The sequence below is a fragment of the Pristis pectinata genome, chromosome 2 (assembly GCF_009764475.1).
Source record: "Pristis pectinata isolate sPriPec2 chromosome 2, sPriPec2.1.pri, whole genome shotgun sequence".
Classification (NCBI taxonomy): Eukaryota; Metazoa; Chordata; class Chondrichthyes; order Rhinopristiformes; family Pristidae; genus Pristis; species Pristis pectinata.
The window spans coordinates 3,733,704-3,747,212 of NC_067406.1; the positions used below are offsets into that span (position 1 = coordinate 3,733,704).

Genomic DNA, 13,509 nt, shown 5'->3' on the forward strand with positions numbered 1-13,509 from the left:
CTTGATGAGGGCAGGGCAGTGGATGTTGTCGACATGGACTTGAGTACAGCATTTGACAAGGTCCCTCATGGTAGCTGATCCAGATGATTAAGGCACATGGAATCCACACTGAGTTGGTAAGTTGGATCCAAAATGGCTTGGTCAAAGAAGGCGGAGGGTGGTATGGAAGGGTGATTTCTGACTGCAGGTCTGTCATCAGTGGTGTTCTGCAGGGATCAGTGCTGGGACATCTGTTGTTTGTGATATACAAAAATGATTTAGGTGAAAATGTAGATGGTCTGGTTAGTAAGTTTGAAGATGATACAAAAACTGGCAGAGTTGTGGACAGTGCGGAAGGTTGTCAAAAGGATACAGCGGGACATAGTTCAGCCAGCAATTTGGGTGGAGAACTAGCAGATGGCATTTAATCCAGACAAGTGTGCAGTGGTGTCTTTTAGGAGGTCAAATGCAAAGATTATACAGTAAATGTCAGGACCTTTAGGAGCATTGATGTACAGGGGGATCTTGGGGTGCAAGTCCAGGGCTCCCTGAAAGCGGCAACACAAGTAGATAGGGTGGCACAGAAGGTGTATGGTATAGTTGCCTTCATCGGTCGGGACGTTGAGTATAAAAGTCGGGAAGTCACGTTGCAGCTGTATAAAACGTTCGTTAGGCCACATTTGGAGTATTGTGTGCAGTTCTGGTTGCCCCATTACAGGCATATGTGGAGGCTTTGGTGGTGCAGAGGATGTTTACCAGGAGTTGTCAGGATTAGAGAGCACGAGCAATAGGGAGAGGATGAACAACTTTGGATTGTTTGCTCTGGAGCATCGGAGGCTGAGAGGCAAAAAAAGGGTAAATCGTCAGAGTCTTTTTCCCAGGGTGGAAATGTCAAATACTGGAGAGTAGAGCTTTAAGGTGCGATACAAAAGCAACATTTAAGAGACATTTAGACAAGCACATGAATATGCAGGGAATGGAGGGATACAGACCATGTGTAGGCAGATAGGATTAGTCTAAATTTGCATCGTATTCGGCACAGACATTGTGGGCTGAAGGGCCTGTTCCTGTGCTGTCCTGTTCTATGTTCTAAAGTTCATAGAGACAACGTCCCCTTGACAATCACCATCTTTTATCGATGCACCATAGAAACATAGAATAATTACAGCACAATTCAGGCCCTGCAGCCCACAAAGCTGTGCGGAACATGTCCCTACCCTAGAAATTACTAGGCTTACCCATAGCCCTCTATTTTACTCAGCTCCATGTACCTATCTAACAGTCTCTTGAAAGACCCTGTCGTATCAGCCTCCACCACCGTTGCCGGCAGCCCGTCACCACTCTCTGAGTAAAAAAACTTACCCCTGACATCTCCTCTATATCTACTCCCCAGCACCTTAAACCTATGTCCTCTTGTGGCCACCAGTTCAGCCCTGGGGAAAAGTCTCTGACTATCTACCCTATCAATACCTCTCCTCATCTCATACACCTCTATGAGGTCCCCCCTCATCCTCCGTCTCTCCAAGGAGAAAAGGCCGAGTTCCCTCAACCTGCTTTCATAAGGCATGCTCCGCATTCCAGGCAGCATCCTAGTAAATCTCCTCTGCACCCTCTCTATGGCTTCCACATCCTTCCTGTAGTGAGATGACCAGAACTGAGCACAATACTCCAAGTGGGGTCTGACCAGGGACCTATATAGCTGCAACAATGCCTCACGGCTCCTAAATTCAATTCCCCGATTGATGAAGGACAATACACCATATGCCTTCTTAACCACAGAGTCAACCTGCGCAGCCGCTTTGAGCGTCCTATGGACTCGGACCCCAAGATCCCTCTGATCCTCCACACTGCCATGAGTCCTACCATTAATACTATATTCCGCCAACATATTTGACCTACCAAAATGAACCGCTTCACACTTTCTGGATGCATTATGGCTTGGTATGGCAACTGCTCTACCTGGGATCACAAGAAACTACAGAGAGTTGTGGACACAGCCCAGGACATTCACAGAAACCAACCTCCCTTCCGCGGACTCTGTCTATACCTCGCTGCCTTGGTGAAGCAGCCAGCATAATCAAAGACCCCACCCACCCGGGTCATTCTCTCTTCTATTCTCCCCTCTCCCATCAGGTAGAAGATACAGGAGCCTGAGGGCACGTACCACCAGGCTCAAGGACAGCTTCTGTCCCATGGTGATAAAACTATTGAAGGGTTCCCTTATACAATGAGATGGACTCTTGACCTCACGATCTATCTTGTTATGACCTTGCACCTCATTGTCTACCTGCACTGCACTTCCTCTGTAGCTGTGACGCTTTACTCTGTATTTCTGTTATTGTTTTACCCTGTACTACCTTAATGCACTGTGTAATGAATTGACCTGTAAGATAAGATAAGGTGTCTTTATTAGTCACATGTACATCGAAACACACAGTAAAATACATCTTTTGCATCGAGTGTTCTGGGGGCAGCCTGCAAGTGTTGCCACGCTTCCAGCGCCAACAAACATGTCCACAACTTCCTAACCCATACATCTTTGGAATGTGGGAGCAAACCGGAGCACCCGGAGGAAACCCACGGCACGTAGACACAGGGAGAACGTACAAACTCCTTACAGACAGCGGCCGGAATTGAACCCGAGTCGCTGGTGCTGTGATAGCGTTACGCTAACCGTTACACTACCATGTATGCAAGACAAGTTTTTCACTGTACCTCAGTACAAGTGACAATGATAAACCAATACCAATCTTTCATTAGTCTCCTCAGCTAACTCCTCAAGAAAATTGAAACCCATTCGGATTAGCGTAGATAGGCGTAGGCAGTCGGAGTCTTTCTCCCAGGGTAGAAATGTCAAATACTAGAGGACGTGCATTTAAGGTGAGGGGGGGAACGTTTAACGGAGATGTGTGGGGTAAGTTTTTTTACACAGGGAGGTGATGGGTGCCTGGAATGTGCTGCCAGGGGTGGTGGTGGAGGCAGATACGATAGTGGTGTTTGAGAGGCTGTTAGACAGACACATGAATGTGCAGGGAATGGAAGGACATGGATCACGTACAGGCTGAAGAGATTTAATTTAATTTGACATCGTGTTCAGTGCAGACATTGTGGGCCGAAGGGCCTGTTCCTGTGCTGTTCTGTTCTACATTCTGAAGTCCATAACAGCATCTACTGCCCTGTCCTCATCAGTCGTAACTATTTCCTCAAAAAACTCAATCAAATTCAAATTAACAGATCAGGATATCCAGCTGCAAACCAAGCTCCATTTCAATCTTTATTTTGGTCTTCGTATGACAGATTTTTATGAACATATAATGGGAGCTGCCTTTATAAACCTGTCATATTACATCTTCTCACCAGTGGCAGCTCCAGGCTGCCTTCACTGGGGGTAATAGGTAACTGCTGATGCTCTGAGTCCTCTCCCTTCTCTCTCTCCAGACGCTCGAAGTCCGTCACTGCGGGATGATGTGCTGATCGACATTGATGACAGACAGCCTCTGATTCCCAGCCAGGTGAGAGCGTGCTTCGAACCTCCAAATGCGCCCGCAGCAGAGGTGGAGTGAGAGCACTGCTGGGTTTCTGATGCCGCTGTTGGTTGCCGGTGAATGCATGGGAGACTTTGTGCTTTGTGTCCTGCTGTCTTTGCCTGGTGCTGTGTACCAACGGCTTGCTTAATGCCGGAAGCATTCATGTTGTACCTTCCCCCAAATGATGCCATGGGCTGTTCTTTCTGGGATTCAGGTGTTTGCTCAGGCAGAAGCTGCAAGGAACAAGATAAATCTCATGGAGTACATAAGAGTTCAGAGCAGAAGCAGGCCATTCAGCCCATTGAGCCTGCTCCACCATTCATCTAGATCATGACAGATCTACCTCAGTTCCATTTTGCTGCACTGTCCCCGATTCACTTTGTCCAGAAATCTATCCACCTCCCTTTTGAATGATGAGAGAAACAAAGGACTGCAGATGCTGAAATCTAGATAAGATAAGATGTCTTTATTAGTCACATGTACATCGAAACACACAGTGAAATGCATCTTCTGCGTAGAGTGTTCTGGGGGCAGCCCGCAGGTGTCACCACGCTTCCAGCACCAACATAGCACACCCACAACTTCCTAACCCGTACGTCTTTTGGAATGTGGGAGGAAACCGGAGCACCCGGAGGAAACCCACACAGACACGGGGAGAGCGTACAAACTCCTTACAGACAGCGGCCGGAATTGAGCCTGGGTCGCTGGCGCTGTAATAGTGTTACATTAACCGCTACACTACCGTGTCAGTGCTCTATGTCTTATAACCCCAGCCCCCAAATTCCCTCCTAGAAGTAGAACCTCAGCCTGGACAGTTGCTCCTCTTTACTACAATCAGTGAATTCCCTGATCACCATTTTCAGTTCTGTAATAAACAACAAGCTGCTGGAGGAACTCAGCGGGTCAGGCAGCATCTGCGGGTGTCGAGGGATGGTTGACGTTTCAGGTTGAGACCCCGTAGCGTTTCTTTTCACTCGCCTGAATCCTGGAACTTGCTGGCTAGCAGCCGTGTTCCCGGGGATACAAAGGGTGCTCACCGGCACCTTCTCAGCTGCAGCGAAGATGGCCAGCAAGTTCCAATAATGGACACAGCCCAAAGGATGGAAACAAAAGTACGACGGCTCTGAATTGCGAATACCCTTGTTTCTATGAGGCCTTTGTGGATCCAGGGGTATCATTTCCCACATAGGACAGCACAGGAACAGTCTCTTCGGCCCACCATGTCTGTGCCGACCACAATGCCAAATGAAACTAATCCCATCTGCCTGCACGTGGTCCGTATCCCTCCACTCCCTGCCTCTTAAATGTCACTATTGTATTTGTTCCAGGCACTCACCACTCTCTGTGTGGAAAAAAAACTTGCCTCGCACACATCTTTTAAACTCTTCCCCTCTCACCTCAAACCTGTGTCCTCTAGTACTCAACATTTCCATCCTGGTAAAAAGATTCTGACTGTCTACTCTATCTGTGCCTCTCATAACTTTACAAACTTCTATCAGGTCTCCCCTCAGCCTCCGACACTCCAGAGAAAGCACCCAAGTTTGTCCAATCTCTCCTTAAAGCACATACCCTTTAATCCGGGCAGCATCCTGGTGAACCTCTTCTGCACCCTCTCCAAAGCCTCCACATTCTTCCTGTAATGGGGTGACCAGAACTGCACACAATACTCCAACACACGCAAAATGATGGAGGAACTCAGCAGTTCAAGCAGCATCTGTGGAAGGAAATCAACAGTCGACATTTTGGGTGGAGACCAATTCTGATGAAGGGTCTTGACCCGAAACATCGACTGTTTATTTCCCTCCGTAGATGCTGCTTGACCTGCTGAGTTCCTCCAGCATTTTGTGTGTGTTGCTCTAGATTCCAGCATCTGCAGAATCTCTTGTGACATAATACTCCAAACATGGTCTCACTAAAGTTTTATACAGCTGCAACATGACTTAGAACATAGAACACTAGAGCACAGTACAGGCCCTTTGGCCCACAATGTTGTGCTGACATTTTATCCTGCTCTAAGATCTATCTAACCCTTCCCTCCCACATAGCCCCCCATTTCTCTATCATTCATGTGGCTATCTAAGAGTCTCTTAAATGTCCCTAATGTATCTGCCCCCACAACCTCTGCTGGCAGCGTGTTCCACGCACCCACCACTCTCTGTGTAAAAACTGTAAAAAGACTTCCTGACTCTTATACCCAATGCCTTGACTGATGAAGGCAAGCATGTCGTACACCTTCTTTACCAGCCTATCTACTTGTGTTGCCACCTGCAGGGAGATATGGACTTACATCCCAACATCCCTCAACATTGTGTATCAACATTCCCATGGGCCCTGCCATTTACTGTACACAAACAAGCATCCCAAACTGCAGACCTCAAGGACCAGAGAGAAGTTAGCTCCTATGACAGGTTATTGAATCATTAAACATGCCCATATTAAAGATATTAAGTGAAGCCATGGAGACTGGACATGGAACTGGATTTATTCAGGGATGATTTTAGTTCTGTGGTGTGGTGACCAGAACTGAATTCAGTTCCCCAACTGTGATCTAATTAATGTTTTGTACAGTTGTAGCACAAGCTTTCCCTGAAGGTTTCCCCTAATGTGACATCAGAGACGTCAATGGAAAAAATAATGTTCAATGAGATTGGTCTTGTTGGTTGTAACTTCTGCCTGATTGATGTACAAACTAGAAGTGAATCCCACAATGAGTGGAAAGGTCCAGTGGAATCCTTCCAAAGGTCAAGTTCACTTAGATAAGATAAGATCTTTATTAGTCACATGTACATCGAAACACACAGTGAAATACATCTTTTGATTAGAGTGTTCTGGGGGGCAGCCCGCAAGTGTCGCCACGCTTCCGGCGCCAACATAGCACGCCCACAACTTCCTAACCAGTACATCTTTGGAATGTGGGAGGAAACCGGAGCATCCGGAGGAAACCCACGCAGACACGGGGGAGAACGTACAAACTCCTTACAGACAGCGGCGGGAATTGAACCTGGGTCGCTGGCGCTGTAAAGCGTTACGCTAACCGCTACGCTACCGTGGAGTTTCCCAGGAGATCACACAGTGGGCAAATGGGGAAGCAAGATGTCGAGGGGTGGGTGAGAACTGGGTCAGTGGCCTTTTGCTCCCCTTTACTCTGGTTGGGCACACACTGACCCCGCAGGGGTGGGACATTGGAGGCGATTGGCACATTGCGGTCGGGATTGGATGGAGATGCACTGGTGGTCTGCTTGTTCCAACCGGTACTCGTTGCTGTTGTACTAACCCAACTAACAAGAACTTTTGATCTGCAGTTTCCAGGACGCATGACCAGCTCATCCCTGAATAAATCCCCTTCCATGTCCAGTCTCCATGTATGTATGGCTTCATTTACATATCTTTTAATTTGGGCATGTTTAATGATTCAATAACCTGTCACAAGGAGCTAACTTCTCTCTGGTCCCTGAGGTCTATGGTTTGGGAAGCTCCTATGTGGGAAATGATATACTTCCCGCATCTCCAAAGGCATCACAGGAACAAGAGTATCAGCCTTTCAAAGTCACTACAGTATGTTCCTTGTTCTTTCGCCTGTGTCCATTACTGACACTGGGAAGGGGGTGGTGAACACCCACCTCGTATCTGCTGGGCAGTGAGTTTCAGGATATAGCACACAGAACAGCCCCTCTGATGCAACACATCTCTGTCAACCATTATACCAACCTAAACTACTCCCGTCTGCCCGCACCTGATCCATATCCCTCCCTCCCCTGCCTGTTCATGTGCTGATGCCCTTAAACACATCGCTATTGTATATGCTTCCACCACCCCTGGCAGCGATTTCAAGGCACCTACCACTCTGTGTGTAAAAAAAAATCTGCCTCTTAAACCTTTAAACTTTTCTCCCTCTCACCTTAAAGCTACCTCTGTAGTATTTGATATTTCTACCTTGACTCTGACTACCTACCTACCTTATCTATGCCTCGTTATATCTATCACGTCACCTCTCAGCCTCCAGAGAAAACAACCCAAGTCTGTCCAATCTCTCTTTATAGCTATAATCCAGGCAATATCATGGTGAGTCTCTTCTGCACCCTCTCCAAAGCCTCCGCATCCTTCCTGTCATGGGGTGACCAGAACTACACACACTGTAGGTGAGCGATGAGGAAGGAGCGGCGATGTATTTCCAAGTTGGGATGCTGTGGACGGGGGGGGGGGGGGGGGGGGGGGGGGGGGGGGGGGTGGATTCCCTGCTGGTCTGGAGATCACCTGGGTCTGCTGAGCAGACGGAAGGTGGAGCTGGGTGTGTTGAGATGGTCAACGGAAATGCATTTAAGGAGAGGTTAGCGGAAGGGGGGAGAGATACACGTGGATGAGGAAAGAGAGGAGCATAAATGTTGGCACGATCTGATTAGGCTGAATGGTCTCTGACCCTGTTACATCCTCCCCTGTCAGGGTAGTCACTTGGGGCCTTTTGTGTGGAATCCTTGAGGTTATAACAAGCTGAATACTGGTCATTATTAATGGTATAATCAGTCACATCCATTGAGTCAGATGGACCACCAACCCAAGAGAACAATCACCAGCTGTATCCTCAACCACTACAGAAGTAGAGCAGTGACTTCCAAAAGCCATATGTTCCTCCAAGGGACCAGGCGACCTTCTTGTCTCCTTCTACCTTCCATCTGCCAACCATGACCATCTTCTCTGATCCATCGTTTGCCCATAACACACATCCAAGTTACATCCCTGTCTACTTGGCATCCCAGCCTCGAGGAAGGAATTTGGATCTCGCTGTTGTCCATGTTCTCCAGCACCAAGGTATTTATGGGATAACTCCAGGGCGAAATTGTTGCGATCATCATGAAGACCCAACAGTGAGACTGCACTTGGAGTGTTGTGTGCAGGTCTGGTCACCCAGCTATAGGAAGGATGTCCTTAAGCTAGAAAGGGCGCAGGAAAGATCCACAAGGATATCATCAAGACCAGAGGGCTTGAGTTACAAGGAGAGCTTCCAGAGAAAGTAGTCGAGGCAGATATGAGAACAACATTTAAAAGACATTTGGATCAGTACATGGATTAGGAAGCAGTTTATGGAATAATGGGCCAAACACGGGCAAATGGGGCTGGTTTGGTGAGCACCATGGTTGGTATGGATGAAGTAGGCCAAAGAGACTGTTTCCATGCTGTGTTACTCTGACTCTCTGAGAGAGTGGATAGATTGGGACTGTTTTCCCTGGAGCAAAGGAGGCTGAGGGGGTGACCTGATAGAGGTTTATAAAATCATGAGAGGCATCGATAAGGTGGATGGTCCCAATCTTTTCCAGGGTGGGGGAGTCTAGAACTGGAGGACAAAGGCTTAAGCTGAGAGGGGAGAGATTTAAAGGGGACCTGAGGGGCAAGTTTTTCCACACAGAGGGCGGTGGGCATGTGGAACAAACTGCCAGAGGAAGTGGCAGAGGCAGGTACAATTACAGCATTTAAAAGACATTTGGACAGGTTCGTGGACAGGAAAGGTTTAGAGGGATATGGGGCAAATGGGACCAGCTCAAGTAGGCACCTCGGTTGGCGTGGACGAGTTGGGCTGAAGGGCCTGTTTCTGTGCCGTATGGCTCTATGACTCGGTCCAGCATTCTGAAGTGGAAGCAGCAAATGCTGGAAAGACTCAGCAGGTCGGGCAGCATCTGTGGAGAGAAAAAAGGGACTGATATTTCAATGTGATGAATTTTCATCACAACCTGGTGGTTACAAACTGAACGTTTTATCCAGTAGAAAAGGGGAATGGGTGAAGATATCTGTGGGATGGTGGAGATCAAGAGAAAGTGAGTGACGCAAGAGGTGTTGGTGCAGACTGGGGGAGGGTGGGGAAGGCTGTTAATCCCAGTTGATCTGTCTGGAGGAGGTGTTAAAATAAGGGATGGAATGAGAGGGGAGGAGAGATGAAATGACACAATGCTGAGACTGCGAGATACCGAACACTACAGTTGCTGGAAGTCTAACATAAAACAGAATGTTGAAAACAGGCAGCACCTGTGGAGAGAGGTAAGAAGAGATCAGATATCTTTATTAGTCACATGTACATCGAAACGCAGTGAAATGCATCTTTTGCGTAGAGTGTTTTGGGGGCAGCCCGCAAGTGTCGCCAACATAGCGTGCCCACAACTTTCTAACCCGTACGTCTTTGGAATGTGGGAGGAAACCGGAGCACCCGGAGGAAACCCACGCAGACACGGGGAGAACGTAAAAGCTCCTCACAGACAGCGGCCGGAATTGAACCCGGGTCACTGGTGCTGTAATAGTGTCACACTAACCGCTACACCACCGTGCCTGCTGAGTTAATGTTATAGATTATATCAGGACTGGACAGACAAACTGGAAAGGCTGATTATCTGAAATTGTTGACTTCATTGGAGTTTCCAGAGGGTTATAATGCACCTCAATGGAAGACGAGGTGCTGTGCGTTCAGTTGCTTTATGTTTCAGTTAAGGGGTCAGTGTAAGAGTGGAAATTAAAGCTGCAGGTAACTGCACACCCCTGAGGAAACTGGTGTCCAAGAGGGAAAGTCAATTAGTGTGCAAAATGGACTCGCTCACAGGGAAGGGATCCCGACACAATCTGCCTGCTCTTTCAAACCAGCCTGGTAGTCACCTACTCCCCCTCTGTCTCTTCAGCTGCCGTGTGGTCACCACTCTCAATGTGCTACCGGCAAAGTCCTCAGCCTCAACCTGTACGCCGCTAATTCTCTCTCTTCCTCTCCCTCTCCCTCTCCCTCGATGCTGCCTCACCTGCTGAGCATTTCCAGCACTCTCTTTTATTTCAGATTTCCAGCAGCTGACGTCTGTGTTTTCTCTTGCTCTCTTCTGTCCTCCTATTTATATCTTCTCCAGATGGATAAGTAACAAGCCTTCTCAAACCAATCTCAGCCAACACCATTCAGTCTCTCTCACTCTCCAACCTCTCACAGACACTCCCTTTTGATCTCCCGACCCCTTGTCCTCCTCTGCAACTTAAAACGTTCAGTTGTGAACTTCTCCCAGTTCTGATGAGTAGCCTTCGATCTGAAATGTTAATGCATTCTGTCTCCACAGATGCTTCCTGACTTGCTGGGTATCTCTAACTATTTCTGTTTTTACTTCAAGTTCAAGTTTATTGTCATGGGCACACATGCCATGAAAATTAGCTTTTTTGCAGCAGCAACACAGTATATCACAAACATAAATTAGATAAACTTAAATTAACAGATATTCTACATAACTTACACGTGCACAAAATAAGCAAATTTAAATATAATGACAGTAGTACAACTTTAGGGAAATATAGTCCTATATACTCCCCTATCAATCCAGATAAGTGTGAAGTGGTTCATTTTGGTAGGTCAGATATGATGACAGAATATAGTCTTAATGGTAGGACTCTTGGCAGTGTGGAGGATCAGAGGGATCTTGGGGTCAGAATCCATAGGACACTCAAAGCGGCTGCGCAGGTTGACTCTGTGGTTAAGAAGGCATATGGTGTATTGTCCTTCATCAATCGGGGAATTGAATTTAGGAGCCGTGAGGCATTGTTACAGCTATATAGGTCCCTAGTCAGACCCCACTTGGAGTATTGTGCTCAGTTCTGGTCGCCTCACTACAGGAAAGATGTGGAAGCCATAGAGAGGGTGCAGAGGAGATTTACAAGGATGCTGCCTGGGATGCGGAGCATGCCTTGTGAAAGCAGGTTGAGGGAACTCGGCCTTTTCTCGGAGAGACAGAGGATGAGGGGGGAATCTGACTGAGGTGTATGAGATGATGAGAGGTATTGATAGAGGGTAGATAGTCAGAGGTGTTTCCCCAGGGCTGAACTGGTGGCCACAAGAGGACATAGGTTTAAGGTGCTGGGGAGTAGATATAGAGGAGATGTCAGGGGTAAGTTTTTTTACTCAGAGAGTGGTGAGTGTGTGGAATGGGCTGCCGGCAACGGTGGTGGAGGCTGATACGATAGGGTCTTTCAAGAGACTGTTAGATAGGTACATGGAGCTGAGTAAAATAGAGGGCTATGGGTAAGCCTAGTAATTTCTAGGGTAGGGACATGTTCGGCACAGCTTTGTGGGCCAAAGGGCCTGAATTGTGCTGTAATTGTTCTATGTTCTGTAGTCCGAGGTAGAACTAGGGTTTCTCAGGTGGGTTCAAAAACCTGGTGGCAGTGAGGAAGAAGCTGTTGTTGAACCTTGACGTGTGGGTCTACAGGCTCCTGGACTTCCTGCCTGACGACAGCATCGAGAAGAGGGCATGTCCCAGATGGTGAGGGTCCCTGATGACGGATGTCGCCTTCCTGAGATGTCGCATCTTGTAGATGCAGTCAAAGGTGGGGAGAGCTGTACCTGTGATGCAACTGGCTGAGTCCCACCACTCTCTGTAGCCCCTTGCATTCCTGTGCATTGGAGTGCCCATACCAGGCCGTGATGCAAACAGTCCGATCCCATCATCAAAAATTTTTGGGGTTCTAATTACTGCTTTGAGTATTGCATGAAGGACAAGTATCTGAGAGGGCAGATGAACCTCTGGTTAAAAGTTTCCTTGAAAACCCAGCTCCTACCCCAGTGCAACACTCCCTCAGTCCAACACTACAGATTCAAGGTGCATTAAACAATTAGCAGTGGGCTTTGAACTCGCAACCTTCCAGCTTTGGGTTAGGAGTGTCAAATCGACTGCTGCCACGGGGAGTTTAATGGGATCTTGCCCTGCACCAGTCAAGTGGAGGTTCATCTGTTAAATCAATGTAGGTCTTGGCTGTAAAAGGATGTCAGCCATCCTGAGATTGAAAGATAAATAAAACACAGAACAACACAGCGCAGGAACAGGCCCTTCGGCCCACCATGTCTGCACTGAACACGATGCCGAATTAAACTAAATATCTTTGTCTGCACATGGTCCATATCCCTCCATTGCCTGTGTGTCCATGTGTGTATCTAAAAGCCTCTTAAACACCATCATCATATCTGCCTCCACCACCACCCCCGGCAGCCCGTTCCAGACACCCACCACTCTCTGCAAAAAAAAACTTGCCCCCTTCACACCTCCTTTAGCCTTTCCCCTCTCGACTTACATGCATGTCCTCTAGTATTTCACATTTCCACCCTGGGAAAAAGATTCTGCCTATGCCATCTATGAACATGGAACATCACAGCACGGTACAGGTCCTTCGGCCCACAATGTTGTGCTGACATTTTATCCTGCTCTAAGATCTATCTAACCCTTCCCTCTCACATAGCCCCCCATTTCTCTATCATTCATGTGTCTATCTAAGAGTCTATTAAATGCCTTTCATAATTTTGTATGCTTCTGTCAGGTACCCCTCAGCCTCTGCTGCTCCAGAGAAAACAACCCAAACCTGTCTAACCTCTCCTTATACACATAACCCTCTAATCCAGGCAGCATCGTGGTGAACCTCTTAGAACCATAGAACAATACAGCACAATACAGGCCCTTCGGCCCACAATGTTGTGCTGACCTTTAAACCTCGCTTAAGACAATCTAACCCCTTCCTCCCACATATCCCTCTATTTTAAATTCCTCCATATGCTTACCTAGTAATCTCTTGAATTTGACCAATGTACCTGCCTCCACCACCACCCGAGGCAGCGCATTCCATGCCCCAACCACTCTCTGGGTAAAAAACCTCCCTCTGATATCTCCCTTGAACTTCCCACCCATTACTTTAAAGCCATGCCCTCTTGTATTGAGCATTGGTGCCCTGGGAAAGAGGCGCTGGCTGTCCACTCTATCTATTCCTCAATATTTTGTACACCTCTGTCATGTCTCCTCGTCTCCTCTCCGAAGAGTAAAGCCCAAGCTCCCTTATCTCTCCTCATAATGAATACTCTCCAAACCAGGCAGCATCCTGGTAAATCTCCTCTGCACCCTTTCCAACGCTTCCACATTCTTCCTATAATGAGGCGACCAGAACTCATTATAGTGACAAAGAAAGCGAGGATGACTGAATTTTATCTCCATCTATTTCCTCAGCCTAGGCCATT

General features: G+C 47.6%; 1 protein-coding gene across 6 annotated transcripts in view; it reads left to right on the forward strand.

Annotated features, from left to right (window-relative positions):
- dysf (dysferlin, limb girdle muscular dystrophy 2B (autosomal recessive)) overlaps positions 1–13,509 on the forward strand; it is a 280,694-nt gene that overhangs the window by 203,466 nt on the left and 63,719 nt on the right. For 5 of the 6 annotated variants that reach the window (XM_052038414.1, XM_052038407.1, XM_052038430.1 and 2 more), the window contains 2 exons: positions 3,418–3,491; positions 6,809–6,868. In XM_052038414.1, the coding sequence (XP_051894374.1) occupies positions 3,418–3,491; positions 6,809–6,868 (134 nt within the window). The remainder of the gene's footprint in view (positions 1–3,417; positions 3,492–6,808; positions 6,869–13,509) is intronic. The other variant, XM_052038449.1, reaches the window with a different exon arrangement.